This window comes from Megalops cyprinoides, chromosome 1 (genome assembly GCF_013368585.1).
Source record: "Megalops cyprinoides isolate fMegCyp1 chromosome 1, fMegCyp1.pri, whole genome shotgun sequence".
NCBI classification, from domain to species: Eukaryota; Metazoa; Chordata; class Actinopteri; order Elopiformes; family Megalopidae; genus Megalops; species Megalops cyprinoides.
Genome location: NC_050583.1, coordinates 72502434 through 72521508, shown reverse-complemented (window position 1 = coordinate 72521508; position 19075 = coordinate 72502434). Strand labels below are relative to the sequence as shown.

General features: G+C 42.0%; 1 protein-coding gene across 1 annotated transcript in view; it reads right to left on the bottom strand.

Annotated features, from left to right (window-relative positions):
- Nucleotides 1-19075, bottom strand: part of si:ch211-156l18.8 (probable G-protein coupled receptor 158) — a 167008-nt gene that overhangs the window by 97106 nt on the left and 50827 nt on the right. The window contains 1 exon segment of the mRNA XM_036555211.1: nucleotides 13349-13457. Coding sequence (XP_036411104.1) covers nucleotides 13349-13457 — 109 coding nt within the window.

The following is a 19075-nucleotide window of genomic DNA, read 5'->3' as shown; positions in this document are numbered from 1 at the left end:
TCGTCTTGGCAAGTGTCAGGACACTTGAAGTTCCAGTTCCTAGGCATGAAACAGTGTAAACAATCCTTAGCTGAGTCAAGAAACTTTTTAATTTCCGGTCCCACTGTGTCTGTGAAACAGGAGGCTAAACTAACAAGCAGATTGTCCTTGGCTGTTTCATGAAAACACATACGCATGAAGAGACAAGGCCCACATATGTATGAACAGACAACAGACATGTCAATCTTGGGTGTCACCATACTGACAATGAAATGCTCCAGAATTAATGAAAATGTAGCATGGGTTTGAGAATGTATGCTGTTACACACCACTCTGAGTTGTGTGGGTTTATAACTAGTCAAATGATATCAAACACTTGTAATCACCCTGATCAAATAAAAGATAAGGTAAGCTACAACTATAAACACAATAAATTAGCCTAATTGTATGTTTACTTTGCTGTTGTTGATAGCAGTGGTTGCACTGACTGTAGCATTACAGTGTAAACAACAACAGTAAAATAATTACAATTTTGGAATTCATATAGGTGTTCACCCCTCTTAGTTCAGAAGAATACCAATCATTCAAATGATACACTTAATTCAAACAGAAACTTTATGCAAGCAGTTTCCAATACCTATTCTTACCATCAATGCACTTCTTAAGCAAACACATTACCCATGACACCACTTAACAGACACATTACTGCTTTGGGTAACTTCAGGTACTTGACATTTCACAAAGCATATTTGGCCTTGGTCTGTGAGTGATGTTCTTGGTTATGTGTTTTTCTTAACAACTACTTTAAAGACATGGCATGTAACTGGGCATTCATATTTGCTGGAAATAAAAGTATTGAGCATGTCCGTGTTTTAGATAATTGGCTAATACTCTTTATTTCAATTTTATAGTATATGACACACAGACACACTGAACACATAACTGTGTGGTATTAGATAAGATGTAACACCACCAGCATGTGAATCTGAAAAGAAGTGTGGTCACCGTAGTGTAGACGAGTTTAAGTAAATGCACCACCAGCTCAATGCAGAAACAAGTCTAATGTTAATTTTCAGTTTGATTGGTATTATTCAGTTGTGTGACACTCCAAAATTCCCAGTGTTAAAATATGGCAAACCTGCATAAAGAAGGAAATGCTACAACATAGGGTCATAAAGAACATGCTTTGTTTGAGTGCTCAAGCCTTTTGCTTCGTAGCACTCCATCTTTGAATGGCTCAACATTGATTTGAACATTGAGATCCACCTTCCCATCACTGCATACCCTTATTTTGTATTACACACAGACTACCCCACTCTCTTAATAGCTTTCTCTACAAGTGCTCACCCTCTTTCCTCTGCTTATTACACTGTGCTTCTAATGCTCTCTGTACCTCCCACAAATAATGTTTTCTCTTCTCTACCCTCTCTCCTCCAAAGCACCAGCCTGAGCTTCAGCCACCAAATTGACTGAACAACCCAACTTGTCCTCCCTAGACCAGCTCCAAACACTTTTTATACCTGGTCACAGCATTGAGACAGCTCTCAATAATTTTGTAAATGACATACTCCTGTCTTCTGACCGACTGTCTTTTGTAGTTCTGCTTCTTAACTTGTGGGCTGCCTTCAATACAATAAATCACCAGATGCTTTTGAACAGACCTGAATGCACCATTAGTCTTAATGGTGGCATACTGCCCTGGTTCAAGTCATACTTATCAGACAGATTCTAGTTTGTGAAACTCAATGAAGATACTTATTTCTTTCCAAAGTTGAGTATGGTGTCCCACAAGGCTCAGTTCTTGGGCCCTTGCTGCTCTCAATTTATATGTTCTCACCTGGAGATGTCATTAGTAAGCATGAAATGTTCATTTTTATGCTGATGACACACAACTACAGTATATGCACGCGCTGTATGGCACACCGGTAAAAGTTCACCAGGGGCATATTTGCTCTCCTCAGTTTCCTGAGATGGTATAGGCATCCTACTATCATGGAGGTGTTGGTGGTCCAAGAGAGGTCCTCCATTATGTTTACTCCCAGGAACTTAAAACTGGAGACTCTTTCCACTGCTTCTCCATTTATGATTATGAACCTGTTTGTTCCTCCTGGTTTTCCTGAAATCGATGATCAGTTCTTTGGCCTTCTTGATGAGAAGTTCTTCTTGTTAAACCACCCCACCAGGTTCTGCACCTCCTCTCTAAGATGATTCATTGTTGTTTGAGATTAACCCAATCACTGTGATGTCATCTGCAAACTTCATGATGGTTTTGGAGGAATGAGGAGGTGTGCAGTCATGGGTGAAAAGTGCATAGTGGGGCTCAGTACACATCCCTGAGGTACTCCGGTCAGGGTGGATGATGAGTCCTTGCCTACTCTCACTATCTGTGGGCGGTTTGTCAGGAAGTCCAGGATCCAGTTGCAAACTGATGTATTGAGACCCAGACAGTGTAATTTGGAATACAGTTTATTGGGAATTATGGCATTGAAAGTGGAACTGTAGTCAATAAAAAGCATTCTGGTGTAGGTGTCCTTATGTTCCAGGTAGTCCTGGACAGTGTGGATGGCAATGGAGATGGCATCCTCTGTCGACCTGTTTGCCTTGTAGGCAAACTGGTGCTGGTAGTGGTAGTGGTAGTGGTAGTGGTAGTAGTCATCACAAGTCTCTCAAGGCACTTTGCACAAGGGTGAGTGCGACGGGCCTATAGTCATTCAAGTTTGCCACCGCTGACTGCTTAGGTATCGGAATGATAGTAGATGTTTTGAAGCATGTGAAACCACAGCAAGGCACAGAGAGAGGTTGAAGATGTCAAAAGACCTCTGCCAGCTGATCAGCGCAGTCTCTGAGGACCCTCCCAGGGATGCCGTCTGGTCCAGCTGCTCTGCGTGCATTGACACTGCAGAGGGCTCACCTCACATCTTGTGTGCTCAGCGTCAGTGCTGTGTCTTCATTGGATGGCAGGGCCTTCACCACTGGTGCTTTGTTGTCTTTGTTGAACCGAGCAAAGAAGCTGTTAAGCTCCTCTCCTAGTGCACTGTCGCTGGTTGAAGGGCAGGTGTTCTTCCCTTTGTAGTCTGTGATGGACTGGATTCCTTCCCACATGTGTTGGGGGTTGGCGGTGTTACTAAAGTGTTCCTCAATTTGTTGTCTGTATCTGTACCTGGCAGTCTCGATTCCCCTCTTGAGGTTTGACCTGGCTTCACTGTATGCTGCAGTGTCACCAGATCTGAATGCAGCGTCTTGTGCTTTTAGCAAGTTCCGGACCTCATTGTTCATCCACAGCTTCTGATTTGGGAATGCGCAAATGTTTTTATTGATGGTGACCTGGTCTACACAGTATTTTATCTAGGACATAACCATGTAGGCATATTCCTCTAAGTCAATTCCCGAGTTGCACATAGCTTGGTGTGCAAACTGATTCCAGTCTGTACATCTAAACCAGTCCTGCAAATGTAAGACAGATCCCTCAAGCCATACCTGTACTGATCTGATAGCTGGTATTGTCTTTATTAGTGGTCTGTAAGCTGGGGTCAGAAATAGAGACAGATAGTCAGACGGTCCCAGGTGGGGGCACAGTTTACATTTACATTTATTTATTTAGCAGACGCTTTTATCCAAAGCGACGTACAAAAGTGCATACAGTAAGTATAGTGACAGTATGGGGACAGGATGTGTACAGTTCCACAATGAGACAGTTCTCAGTTGAGAGCAAGGTCTGTTTGAGGACACAGTACTATCAGATTTGTACAACTACAGCGTATAGGGCAACTAATACGATACACCTTCAAACAGCAAACATCAATAACTTCAGCTGTGACCAACTTCAGTTGTGACCTGCATGCACCTGTGATGTTGGTGTAAACCTGGTCCCATGTGTTGTTGCCCCTGTTGGGGCATTTCACATTTTGGCTGAATTTTGGGAGGACTGTCTGCAATACCAGTTGATAATGCATTACGCGGTATTTTGCGCATGCAGACACCATAGCAACATGTCCACAGATAGAAGTTGGACAGTACTGTGTGTAGGACTGATTTAATGAGACACAAATAAGACAGAAGTGCTAATAAACCATATAATACTACAGCTTTCATATCTGTTGATGCATGGAGCAGCCATCTTGGATTTTGAGGTCGGGGTTGGTGAAGTTATTCTGACTTTCAGAGTCGGAAATCCAACTTCAGGGGGCGTTCCAGTTGAAATTTCTGACTGGGAACTCGAAACTTCCGACTTCCCAGTTCAAATGGGACGCAACATAAATTTGCCTTCCTTTTGTGGAAAAGTAAACTTAAAACTAGTTAAAACTATAATAGATGGCACGGGGAGCTTGAAGCCGATGCATCTGTGTGCGCCGCCATCTTGAGTGTACTACCATGTTACAGTGGACGGTCCCTTGCTTTTAGTTACTTCCTGTTCTAAATGGGGCAGCAGAGTCTCAGAATACCTTCATAGCCATGGGTCATAACTTTTCTCTTTACCCCCTGTTAAAAATGCCCAAACCATGTCCATCCCTTTGTTTGCCTCTGTTTGTGCACACCACCCCCACCTCTCACAGACCTTTGTTTAAGGACCAGTTCAAACCTGCCCAAACCTGTTCTGCTGCTCCCCCTTATCAGCAGCACCCAGGCAAACCAGGTTCAGCTCCCTCATCCACAAGCCACTCTTGCCATGAGACTCATCATCTGGCACGTCACGAGAGCTATGAGGTCCAGTATGGAAGGAGCACTCACAGACCGATTGCCATCAGTGCCAGTTAGCAGGAGGGACAGACCAAGATGGGTCATCTTCACCCTTCAAGACTTTTCAAGACAGGACTTTTCTATTCCATCAGAGCCAGTCACTTGCAGCCCCACAAGGTCAGGATAAACTTGTGCAGCAGCTCCTGGGGTGAGGTGACCTCCGTGAGATGGCAGTGAGCTCGTAGAGCGCATGCTGCAGCGCTTTGCCACCTCCACTCCCATCAGCGCCAGGTCCTCAAGCTGCAGTTCAAGGCAGCCATCACCCCAGACAGCCCACACCCTGCCTGTGCAGCCAGAAGCAAACCCAGCCATCATCCAGGAACTGACAGGGCACCTGCATTGCATGCAGCTGGGCTAAGTAAAATCATGGGCTAGGTAGATCACTAGCCAGCTAATTTCTTATTCAGCCAATATGTTATATATTACTGCACAGTCATCTACAGCCTTTCTGCATGTCCTCTTATGCAGAAAGGCTGCTAGTTGTACACATCTTGCCCTTGTGCCTGTGCCTGTTTGCCCACTATATGACCTTTTGTATGTCGCTTTGGATGTAAGCGTCTGCTAAATGAATAAATGTAAATGTAGTTGACAGGCACTATTTAGAATTCTGAGGAACAGATCAGCATATGAACATTGGAATTGCTAGTTACTACACTAACTTGAAAAAAATGACTGAACTCAGTTTGCTAGATATCTAATAAGCTTGAATAAGTGTGTTGGCCACCTAGCTAGGCGGTAGGAAGGACATTGGATTACGCTTGCTTCATGCCTGTAACCAGCTATGAAGTCACAGAGGTCCGGATCTCGGTAATTTTTTTAGAGCTAAAAATATGAAGCTAGATACAACTGGATAAAAAAAAATCACTGGTTGAGAACTTCTCCTCCGAGACGAGTGCATGCTTAATTCAGTTTAGAATTGTTATTTAGTGTCCTCTGTGTGTGAGAGCTGTGAGAGAAGGCGCGAGCGCAGGCCCTTGCATCATCAACACTTACACTGACAGCAGCAATTGGAATTTACACACAATGGCAGCAGCAGGTGGCTTGTGTGTGAAATGGCAGCATACCATTTGGTAAGACAAAGCAATGATTGTTATACCATTATCTGTAAGAAATGTTCAAAACAGTAACCTGGTACAGCGTCTGGAGTAAAGGCGATTGTATGAAACATGTTAAATATGCATATTCTGCCCATGCTGAAGGCTAAGCTATTTCTTTCATATTAGTAGGCTAGCTAACGTTTCACACAACACCATTGACTAAAAAACAGCTTATGTAGATGATGGTGTTACTGCAGAAAAAGTGACCTAGCTGGTAGTCACAGCCCACACATGTCCAACTGATGTAGTTTTACAATCATCCACTCGATTTTGTTGTAAAATTGGAAAAACACAAACAACTTTTATTCCACACATGTCACAAGCAGGTCAAATCCACTGAATTTTCTTTGCTGGATAATATAAAACTAAACATGACACGACACAGTATGAAAACCATATGACTCCACAGCTAGTCTAGCCTCCTTTCGACACCCAAGTTCAACCACTTAACTGAAGTAAATGCGCAAGGGGGCGCTCTCTTAATGTAACAGTACACAATTAATGAAATAGTGTATTCTAGACATAAAATATTAAACTTAAGTCAAATTTGATGAAAAACATACTTATCCATTATGATTACTTTACTTTTAATATTCTAAAATCCAAAAGTCATAACCCAAAATGTACATTTACGAATAGTATAAGAAAACTAATAGTAGGCCTACAAAACATTTCAAAGCCAAATTTGGAAGTGAATATGTGTATAATGACGTTAGCTTGTAATGGTGTTACTCTCTCATACTTGTCACGATTTATTATTCATTCAGCAATGCATACTATGTATGTAATGTTTATATGTATAAGTTTGACAAAAGCTAACCAACCCCCCCCCCCCAGACCTCACTATTTTTCAAACCCTGGCTACAGCCATGACTTGTTATCTTATTTCAGATTTACAGTTAGCCAGATCATTAGGTAGCCATTTTGCTAGTTAACCACATAAAAACTGATATAGCCACAGGCTTACTAGTCAGCTAACAAGCAGAGGTGGACTGGCGATCTGGCACACTGGTCATTTTCCCGGTGGGCCAACACACCTTGGAGCCAATATAATTTAATTTTTAATAAAAAAATGGCCAACAACCGGCCCATAAAGCAGGGACAGCGGCCCATTGGTTCATTTTCTATACTGACACTGGGCTGGCCCAATCACATCTCTTACTAGGCCACACTCTGTCCTCTGTTTCTCGTGTCAGATGTCGAGGCTCAGAGCCAAAAATCTGTGGATGTATGATGGCGTCAAAATGGATAAACAAAAGTGCAAGAGGGTGCGGAGAAGTTGTGGGCCAAAAAAATTAAAAATCTAGAGGCGGATGCCACCAAATGTGCAAAAATAACCAAAATGTGCAAAATAACCTAAATGTGCAAAATAACGACGTTTGCTGCAGGGGCTGCAGTAGCTTCAACATCTATAGTAGCCTACCAACATTGTGCAGCAACAGGTGGAATGTGAAGGAGGAGAGGTGGCTGGTCATGGCCACTGCCAGGCAGAGGAGCAGGTGTGTGACAGGGAAGCTGAGGAGAGAGAGAGTGAGCATGACAGGGCCGAGGGACAGAGTGAGCAGGAGCAGGAGGAGAGTGTAGTTGAAGCGGTAAGCATGGAGTAGCTTCATGATTAACAGGGACTTGCAGGGAGGTAGCATGTGTACCATGCTATGATGACGATGATGATGATTAATTCAATTAATGTCAATGATAATAAGATAACATAATCGTAACGCTATCATAAAGTGAGACCGTCACCTACTGCTGGTGGTCAGTCACTCAGTCAACGTCAAATAGCACAGCATATGCTATTTGGCATTGTTTTTGTCGCTAGCATTGTTCCCTAATGCAGTCGCAACTTCAGCTTACTATTTTAACATTAACTAGCTAACGTTATTTTGTCATCATCACATTGACTAAGCCCACGTTACTATGAGTGACCTAGGTCCATATCGTATCATCATAATATTATTAAAATTATTAGGCTAAGGGTTCCCTTGATAAAGATGCGCGAAAAGACTATAATATACAACACCTGTAGATCTACTGTGCTAAAATGTAAGCCTGCTTATGTATTAGCCTACAGGAAAAAAATAAGTTTTCATTTCCAACAACAGTCAAGAAAGTTGTCCTATGTTTATTTTCAGCCAGGTATGGTGGTAACTATTAGGATATATATGGTATGGATCACTGTTATTACTATCTGTGGGGTAGCTCTCCACCTACAGTAAGTTCAAATTGTTTGGTGTTGCTTTCCATTGAGCATGCACCTTCATGTGGTAGGTGCATGAACTGTAGGCCTAAGTCAAACTCCCCAAACAAACAAACAGGCCATTGATTTAATTGCCCTATCATATACAAAGATCTAACTATTACTCCTCTCTGAACATTAATATAAAACAAAAAGTTGATCTATTAACTGTGTAAACCTTATGCAGTATTCATCATCAATATTTGGATACTTGAAATCTGTATGAACTGAGTAGTTAGTATAAAATTAAATAAGCTGGAACAGCTCCATGCATTACTTGAATAATCTGAATAATTGAATAATTGAATCTTTGTCAGGGAATTCCAACAATTCTGGACCTGAATGTACAATCATGTTAAAGGTACACTGAGTAACTTTTTTATGGCCCTTCAAACGTAAACAAACTTTTTTTTTCTTTTTACATGGTGGGTGGTGTCCGACTGATTGTTGTGCGATGTCTGGGGCAAAAATGCCAGGGCCAACCGATGAGAAGAGCCTTAGTCGACCAAGTTTTCATTGGTCGATTAGTCGCAGAAAAAAAACCCAAGCTTCATTCGGGAGCTGCGCCTCATCATTAAAAAGTTATTAGACTATGTCAGGCAGGAAATCATCCGAAGTGTTGGACCATTTCGAGTGTGTAAAGGACGACCCCAAGAAGGTGACATGCAAACTCTGCATCCTATCATTCTTCGACCTCAAACATGACTTATCATCTGAAACATGTAGGGGAGAGCTGGGATGAAAGTAACACATCGATTTTCTCCAAGCCCATACAAGTCCGATATGCCTGACTGCGTCAGCATGTACAGCATGCAACACTTACCATGACCACGAAAAATCACATGGATACGTCATACTTTCACGGAGGTATACCCGAGAAGCTGTTTTTGATCACGGAAAGTGAATTCACTCAAGTGGTAATTTTTTTTTGAATGTCAAGTTTCACAAGTGTCTATTGTTTCATGTGTCATAGTCATGATCATTTGACAGATTAATTAGTACTTTAACCAGTGGCGGTGGGTGAGCTGGAAAGGGGAAGCTGAAACATTTCCTTAGGGATTACTTGGCACTTAATTGTTCAAATTGCCATCCTTGTTAATTAAACAACCCCATGCTGTAGCTTTCACAATAACGCACAAACTACAGACATTTGTGCTATTTCACGAGCATAATCATTTAGGCCTACTCTGTTTACGCATTTGTGTCAATTATTCTGTGAATTATTTGTTTTATTGTTAATCAAGGAGGATAAAGGGGAACAGGTTGAAAGTAATGATAGATTTAAAGGTAATGTTTCAGCTTCCCCTGTTTCCAGCTCACCAGCTGCCACTGACTTTAAGACATCCTGAAGTTTGCCATGTGAGAGTTGTTCAGTTTCAAGCAAGTCAGGTTTAACTGTCAAGTGTCATTGTCGGGACGATTGTAAAAGTCGTTTCTTTCGACCCTCTACAGTAACAACGATACTTATTATATCATTATACCGACGTCTTTCCACATTCATACAAAATAGCACCTGGTATTGATAGAACACACATGAGTTGTTGATCACAACGAAAATTAGTTTCTGTCTGCAACGTTATCTTTTAAAATGACGTTTATCTGAAAAGTGTTACTTTTGTCCCGGTCTCCCCTAAGTAGCCTAACGTTATTATCCCTTTCGCGCGTAACTTATTTTATGCTATGTAGTGGGCGTTGTGTTTTCATTAGCGGTATTAAGCTTCTCATAGTTTTCAATTAGCATTTGCTATATTTTTAATGTTAAATCGCTGTTTCCTCAAAGCTAAAATTAACTAGAATTTTTCCAATCTAGTGTTCTAATCAAACTGATTTTAGCATACAGCCTATATGCGCTAAACAGCTAATCACACCGTACAGGGTTATTTCATTATGCTAAATCAGTGTTTCTCAAACCTCTCCTGGAGTATCACTTGTCCTGCATGTTTTAGGTCCCTCCCTGCTCCAACACAGCTGATTCAAATGATCAACTGGTTATGAACTCCTGAAGCTGCCTAATAACAATCTGATCATTTGAATCAGCTGTGTTGGAGCAGGGAGAGATCTAAAACATGCAGGACAAGTGGTACTCCAGGAGAGGTTTGAGAAACGCTGTGCTAAAAATAATTAATGGCCTAATTAATGTCAGGAGTTCCTCCTGACAGCAGTAGATGGTTGCGCTGCACTCCCTGGAAGGGCAAAAGGGTTCAGGCGTGCGGCAGGGATCGGGTTGTTGTCGAGATTCGCTGCCGGTGTGTGCTCCGCACCTGCTGTCTACCTGGTTAAGGAGGACGCCAGAAATATTTAGGCAGGTGAGTGGGGGAGTGCACGGGATTTTACTGTGGGGAATTTTCGTTGGTTTATTTATGAATGTGCCGGCACGGCTGTATTTAGATTAGGTTATTTTTGGTTTGGTTTGTCTTTTTTTTTGGTCTTTTGGTTTTTTGGTTTGAACCCCGGGAGTTGCGACCCGGTGTCAGTGCTCCCGCCCCCTAGCTATTGTGTTTTGTTTTTCCCTGTCCATGTGCTTTTGTTTTCCTTGTGTTCTAGCCCTGCCCCACTCTCCGCCCTGTCTCCGCCCACCCGATCATCCCCTCCTGCCTGCTTACACACCTGCTTCCCATCTCCTCATCAGCCCAGCCCTATATCTACCCTGCTTGTCTCTGTCTTGTTGCCAGTTCGGTGCAGTGTGCCTTTACCTGTCTTGTTCCCGCCGTGTTTTCTGCCTGATCGCTGTTCCCTGAATCGACCCTGCCTGCTCTTCGACCTTGCTCCTGCCTGCTGTCCTGCCTTGTTCACCTGATCTTCCTGACTACCTGGTTTGACCCTGCCTGTCCCCGGCTTCGATTCCTGACTGTGTTTGGACTGCCTTCCTGGTATTTTGACCCTGCCTGTTTTGGACTGCCTGCTTGTTCTACGATTCTGTTAATAAACGCCTGGATTCTGGAGTTCTCGTGGTCCACGCCTGAGTCCTTGCCTGTGCCCTGACACCCGGGCAGATATTGGAGTTTGGTTTTGTTCGGTTAATTTCCTTTTTCTTTCCCTTTTTTCCTTTTAGCGTGCGTGGGTGCAAGTTCGTCTCTGTGTGTTTTTAGGCAGCTCCAGGAAGAAGTGGCGACCGGGAGAGTACTGCAGTGAGTTCCTGAGGGAGAAGAGAAATGACTACAGTTCAAGGACGGACGCAGCCGGGACCAAGGAGAACCCCCACCCTGTGAAAGTGCGTGCCCGGGAGGTGGATCCCCCGGTTGAGAGGGAAGTGACACCGCGAATCGGCAACTGTGTGCGTGAGTCCCTGGCATGAGGTGGAACAGGGTGGACCGGCTACAGAACTGTTTCCTTCAGCGAGACCCCGCGGAGCCGGCACAAGTGGCTAGCGAGAAGACAATGTGGGTCGCTGCCGGAGCAGCTGGCCCGTCCACAGGAGCGACGTGGAGGGCTTGTTTTTTTTTTTTTTTGGATGCAGGCGAGGCCCGGCATGGTGGCGCAGGCCGAGCTACATCCCCCCTTATTTTCTTTTGCGTGTGTGGAGCCTCCTCCGTGGCGGTAGGACTTCCCCTGGCATAGGAATAGCGTGGTTCTCTCTCTCTCCCCATGCCCGGGTGGCAAGGGTGCCAGATCAGAGTGGGGCATGTGTGTGCGAGGCTATTGTGTGGTGTGTGTGTGTGTGGGATTGCGTTCCTGCTTATCTAGGTCTGGGAAGGGGAGAACGGGAGTGGAGGGAAACGTATTGGTGTCTGTTTATGAATTTGTGAATTTTTTTTTTTTTTTTTTTTTTTCAAATTGTAAAATAAAGAACGTCTTATCCTATTGTCCTTGTGGTGCACGGATCCATGGGAGGGAACAAACTGGTTGGGGCGGGGCGGGGCAGGGCTGGGCATACTGTCCACTCCTGACATTAACGAATTGCAAGGTTAACGCTATATGCAGCTAAATAAATATGCGCTAATAGGCTTATCCAAGTGTTCGTGGGGACTGGGGAAGCTAAATTATCTCGCTTACTGCATGTTTAACTTCATGTTCTGTTTATCATTTGTTATTGTGTTGGTGTTACAAATTTGTTATACTGTGTTGAAATGAAATGTTCAGTCTCCTTGCTGGTTGTTCTGACACATTCAGAATCATTACTGCTTTTGCTGTTAGCATTGTCGTTAACGGGCAGCTCGCTTTGTGCGTGTGCTTGTAAAATTTGTATTTTAAAGGCTCATCATGGTTTTGTATCGCTCTGTAACGTAGCTCAGTGTTAATGTTATAACATTCTTTCTCAGCCCTGGAACTCAAACCATTTTCTGATGCCCCCAAAAATATATTTAAATAATATAAACGTGCGATGACTAGTTGACTTATGGCTTGAAGGAACGACTACTAGTCAACTAGGAAAATCTGTGGTCGGGGGCAGCCCTAACAGAATGTATAGGCATCCTGATCGCGGTGAGCAAAGTTTCACCAATTATAAACAATGACGTAGTTATGCTGTAACAGCCCCACCTACCCAAGTAGATAGTTATGGCAGAGGCAGTTATGAGACACCAATCTTCCCTTTTCCTCTTGGTTCACTGCAGCAATGGAATGTGGGTAATGAGTGCAGACATCAAATTGCACATTTTACATAGGAAGTGAATGGCACATGCAGCCTCTACTAATTGTGTTCCTTTCTTCCACATACTTTTACACAATGTGTAACTTGCACATTGTGTTCATGTGATTTAAATATATTCACCTAAAGCTCGATCACAAATCTATTTGAGTTCAACGAATGTGTACTAAAATTGAAACTGTAGGCCTCAGAATGGTAAAAGACTATTTTTAATGCTAGGTTAACCAGAATTTGTCCATAGCAAGCTACATTCAGTTCTATATGATGCTGTGAGCCTCCAGCTGTTATCAAAAATACGACTTCCTGTCTAGCATTTCTTGATGTGTTCTGACTAGTATTTGTGGGCGTATTTCTGCAACATCATACAATCAGCTCTCATATGAATCAACAGATTCATCCAGATGCATAGTCTCAGCACTGATTAACAGGCCTCAACCTTACCAGTGCATAATTCATTTAGCTCATGTGGAAGATTTTACTGGATCTCTTAATTCCCTTTTTGCAACACATTGCAGAGGAATAACTTTTCCCACCTAATAATAAAAATATCATTACTTCTCAAATTAGAATAGTAGTTCTAATTGTATTTGCTAATTTAAACTGAATCTAGCAAATCCTGACAACAATATTGATGGTGGTAATGACAATGAGGTCTGATGAAAGCCATGCCATTTCTTGCTTCTACCCTGGACTAGCTAGTAATGGACTCACCTGCATACTGGTACGGTTGCATTGGTGTGTGTCAGAAAACCAATCTTCCCCTTTTGCACACTGGTCCACGTCAAAACTCTGTAGACTTACATCGACACGGATCACACCCCTGAAACAGGTGACATATCTGTCAATTGCTGAACAGAAAATTAGACCTTTAAACAAAAATGTTAGTACATGTGACACAAAAGATTAATACATATGCCAGATGAATGACAAAATATGTAGTGATATAGTTTGGTAAACCTTTTGCCTATTGTTCAGTTTTTTAAATTATAATCACAGAAGTTATGTGCCAAAAAAGTATTTGATTCTGCACCTATAAACAAAAACTAAACTTCAGCTAAACTACAAATGTAATGAAACAGACTGGGATCCAGGTGCGTTAAAGGTTTTTAATCACAGAATCCAAAAACGTGGTCAGGGACAAAACAGGTCAGCAATGGGAAGCAGCGGTACACCAATCCAAATCCAAAAAACACAAGCAAGGTCCAAAGAACAGGCGAGGGGTCAACACACAGGAATCACACAGTAGAATAGCAGAGAGCAGGCTTGGTAAAGTCACAGGAAACAATACCTCACAATGAGGCAACTGAAACTGAGTCCTTAAATAGCCAGGGCTTGATTGAGGAATGGGTCACAGGTGTGATTGATGAGTGGGTGTGGTTGAGCCAGGCTGAACTGGGCGTGGCTGAGCTGGCTGAGCGGGTTGAACTGGGCGTGGCTGAGCTGCCTGACTGGGAGCGGGTGTGACAAAAAGTGTGTCATTTAGGGAATGAACCTATGGTAGAGAAGTAACCCCACACCCTAATATCACCTGGGACTACAAAATCCCAGCAAAGAAATAAGGTAAATACACGTGAAGTGCACAGGGTGAAATTAGCAAACATTTCAGTCAAGTGACCTTCATCAGTGTTATTCTCTTTTATAGTGTTGCCTACTGAATACATGACTAACTGCTGGCCAACCTGCAGACACTATGGAAGGTTGAATACAACCACATATGCAAACTCCCTCAGAAACAGAGCGTATTATTGGTGTGCCAATAATGTCTAGTAAATGTGTTTTTACACAGCAGCCGGCACAATTTTGTACACAGCAGACAGGGTATGCAAGATTATGTTGGTCTGCTGTGCCCTCCACAATGTCACATTAAAACAAAGCATTCATTTGCCACCAGATGAACGGCAATAAGAGGATCATATGCCTGAATCACTGCAGAGAACTCACATATAACTGATGAGCATCTTTGAGTCAGGGTGTGAATTATATGTAGCCATGCACCTTTTGCCCATGAATTACATCTGTAAAGTCTACTCCCACATACTTTCTATATGTTGGATACAACATGTCATCATTTGAATACACAAAATAACTTTTTGATCCAAAAATTGATTTAGATATTGGAGTCCTTCTGATGTGCTTTTTTCTTCTTTGACAGCTTTGGCTTTACCTGCAACTCTGAAGTCAGAATACCCTTATATGGGGTGTTTGGTCCATTCACTTATGCTAATTACAGATAAAATGCACAAACATTTAAGAACAGTTGGGATTCATAATCATAGAAATGAGGGTATGAACAAAATTAGATGTTTCCACACATTTCATGATTATGAGTTTTAGATAAGCTCTTTTCCCCCCAAAATATGCTTGTTTCTATGAATATTTTGATGAATGATGCAAAGAAACACTTTTGTGGTGGCTCCTATATGGATCAGGCAGTTAAGGCATTTGGTTCAAGTACAGGCTGAGCCCTATGGCCCAGGTTGGAAACCAGTTTTATCATCAGCCAGTGGAGACCAGGAATCCACAGTGGTGAGGAAACTTGGTCAACTGTGGTTATGGGTGGGTAGGTTGCCCTTCATTTCTCTGCTGTGGTACCCTACTAGTACCTACTGGTATCTACTGGTTCATGAGATGCCTGAAAAGTCTACCAATGGTGTTGTGTCCATCCTGCAATTGCTGTCTGCACCACTACAGTGCATTGTGGGCCTTTTGTGAAAAATTGCTGCTGGCTGCTTCCCAGGGTGTAAGCGCATATGCTTTGTAACATTTCAGATTTCCCCAATGAACCTCAGTCATCTGTCGTGGAGGATATCTTAGAAATACCTTCTAATTTAAAAGAGCTAATTTCTAGAATTTATAATATTATTACTTCTTACGGAGACACTACTCTGGAGAACATTAAAGCAAAGTGGGACAACGAATTAGGAGAGGTAGTTCTGGACAGAGTCTGGGATGAGGCTGTGGACAGAGTGAATGGAACCACATCCTGTGCTCATTTAAATTTAATCCAGTACAAAGTTATTAATCGGATGCACTTTTCCAAAGCTAGGTTGGCAAAAATTTTCACTAACATAGATGAAAGCTGCAATAGGTGTCATAGCGCTCCAGCAAACTTGACCCATATGTTTTGGTCATGCCCGCACTTAAATCAGTTTTGGTCAGGGGTTTTCAGAACCTTATCTGAACCAATGGATATGGGATTTGAGCCCAATGCCTACATGTCAATTTTTGGGACAATTCCAACTGATCATTTAAGGCTCAGTTGATATAAAGATATCATTGCCTTCTCAACTTTAATTGCCCGTCAGCAAATTCTTTTACACTGAAAATCCCCATATCCACCTAAAATTTCAGTGTGGACGTCACAGGGGTGTCCAAAGTACGGCCCGTGGGCCAAATGCGGCCCGGGGGCAGATTTTAAGTGGCGCGTGGCCTCTCTCCCAAAATATACTGCAAGTGGCCTGCCACGGTGCCAGCGCTACAGTATAGTATTAGGCTAAATGGTGAAGACATGAAATGTGCTATTCAAGTGGCCCACCACATGATGGCAGCACTAGCAGTTTGTAGACCTGCAAAATAATGAAGAAGAAATTAAACTTGTCCCTTAATAACAAACTGATTGGTTATTGAGTCAGTAGCCTACCACTCATTCGGTATGACTGCAAAGAAGCGCAAAGTTGATAGCGAAGTGCGCTAAATCTTTGCTGAGAGCAAGTTTGTGAAACACTGTGTAATGAAGATGGTGGATGCCATTTGTCCTGAGAAAAAGCAGGAGTTTTACAATCTTTCCCTGGCTCGAAATACCATGGCATGGAGAATAGAAGAATTATCTACTACAGACATCAAGAGACAAGTGAGTCAGAGGGGGGCACGGTTTGACTTTTTTCGCTAGCCTGCAATGACAGCACTGACCAAAATACAATACAACTCAGCTACTTATTTTTTGAGGGGAGTTGATAATGACATGAACATTACTGAAGAATTACTTGACCTTCAGAATCTGAAGGGCCATACTAGGGAGGAGGATTTGTTTCAGTCCGTGTCTAAAGCTGTCAATGACATAAAACTGCCATGGGCGAAAATGAGCGAAATTGCTACTGATGATGCGCCTTCTGTGCTAGGTGAAAGGAGTGGATTAGCTGCACTGATACAGAACAGAGTAAGTGAGCATGGGGGCGATGCCATTAAAATTCACTGCATCACTCATCAACAAGTGCTGTGCGCAAAATTTCTGAAATATGAGCACGTTGTGTAGCCAGTGGTTAAAACAATTAACCTAATTCATGCAAAAGCTTATTAAACACCTGTGTGTAGCAAAAATAGGCCTAGCCTGCAAATACATCTACAGTTGATGAATTATCCAAGAGAATCTGGCTGCAGGCGGAGGTGGCGGTCAGTGGAGGTGAAAGTGACGTAACATGACGTGTTTTTTTTCCATGTTTTTCATTAGTCAGTCGTGTTCTGAGGCTTGAGAATCTTGGGTTGCCTTATAATAGCCGATATTTTCAATGTTTTTAATCGGAGATAATCGGAGTAATTGTGCTTAATTTCTATTGATAGCCTGACTAGCCACGTCATGTCTCATGTAGTTGCTGGCTAGACATAAAGGATAGTCTCCAATGTTTTTATCGGTTAATTTGTTGAAAAGGAGCATAGTCGCTAGCCTAGCAATGGCCATCGGTAGCCTACCAATGTTGCTTGCCTTATGCATTTGTAAGGTTGTGTTGTTGCATTATTATTGTCATCGCTATTGTGCTTACAACTCCTTTCATTTTAAAACATCATCAGCTAACAAGCCGACTAACTGCGTGCTTTTGTTAAAGTGACACTTTGTATATGGTGTCCTCCTCCAATTGTATTATTGAATATAATACAATATAAATAAAATGTGTTGTTTTCATTGCTATCTAATCTTACGGTTTCATTAAAAACTTCACAGTGCATTTTGAATTTTACTAAGAAGTCAGTGTAAGAAGATGTGCAGGCAAGGCTTGCTATGTTATTGATTAAAGCCCATTTAATTGTTGATTTATTACTCCATGGAAAATAAAAGCTTTTAGAATGCATATGTAAAATTAAAAACAAGGAGCTGGCCCTCGGGTATTTTCACAAGATCTAATCTGGCCCCCGTTGAAAAAAGTTTGGCCACCCCTGTCTTATGCTGTATCTCAAGCTAGAAAAGATAAAATATACACTTAGGGGGTCCACAGACCTCTTTTATAATACCTGGACCCCAATGATATCATATTTTGAAAATCTGAAGTCCCTTCCGGAAAATCCATGATCATAGCAGCCTAACACATATACAAGGACTTGTGCAGTCCTATAGGACAACTTAACAGCCTAAAGGTATCTTTTTTCACTATTGTTTCAGTTTCAGTTTTTTTCTTATATTTAGTTATATTTTTGTTCTATAGCTGTTATTATACATTGTAATTCATTTATCTTCTTGTATGTTGGAGTGATCATGATGCACTAAGGTGTACATATGGTTCTAGGAGGGGGGGGGGGGGGGGGGGAGCGAGGGATAATAATTTGAAAAAGGATTGTATTTCATAAATGTTTGTAATTACTTCTCTTTGGTTAATAAAAAGATCATTCAAAACAAAAAAAAGAGCATATGCTTCAGAACTCCTGCATGAGCATATGGATTGTGAGACAAGTTTAATTTCATGTGATTGGAAATTCCAAATTGGTTGAAAAATGAGAAAAGCATAAAGAAAATACAAAATAAAACTTTGGGAAAAAAGGTACCTTTCCAGCTGTATACTGAATCATAGCTGTAACTAGGGTTTGAAAAATAGTGAGGTCCGGGGGGGGGGGGGGGGTTTGTCAATGTTGTTGTCCTGGGGTTAGGTTTTGTCAAAATTACACATGTAGGATTACATTCATAAGAATATTCTCTAGAGCAGTTCTCAACTGGTGTGCCATGAGGCAAAGTGAAGTGTGCCGTGGAATTTTGAGGAACCCGATGCGTTTTTAAACAGGTGTGTATGTGCACTTATACTCTGTGAAAAGACAGATGTTTTATATTGTGCTACATAACTTATTTTTATGCTATGTAACGCACGTGTTACGTTACATGATTCATTATGTTTTCATAGTTCATGTTCTCATAGTTTTCGGTAAGCATTTGCTATATTTTTTAACGTTAAATCGCTGTTTCCTCAAAGCTAAAATTAGCTAGAATTTTTCCAATCTAGTGTTCTAATCCCACCGGTTTTATCATACATGCTAAACGGCAAATCACACCAGTGTGACCATGCGTGGGAAAGGGTTAATGGAGTAATGTTTTGTTTTTTTATTTTATTTTAGTATGTTGCTGTTCATGATGCTGCATTATGTCGGACAAGTTCTTGTTCCGATGCACTTCAATGCATTTTTAATAAATTGTACAATTGCCTGTCTGATTTAACTATCTGTTTGGTAATTATTTGACAG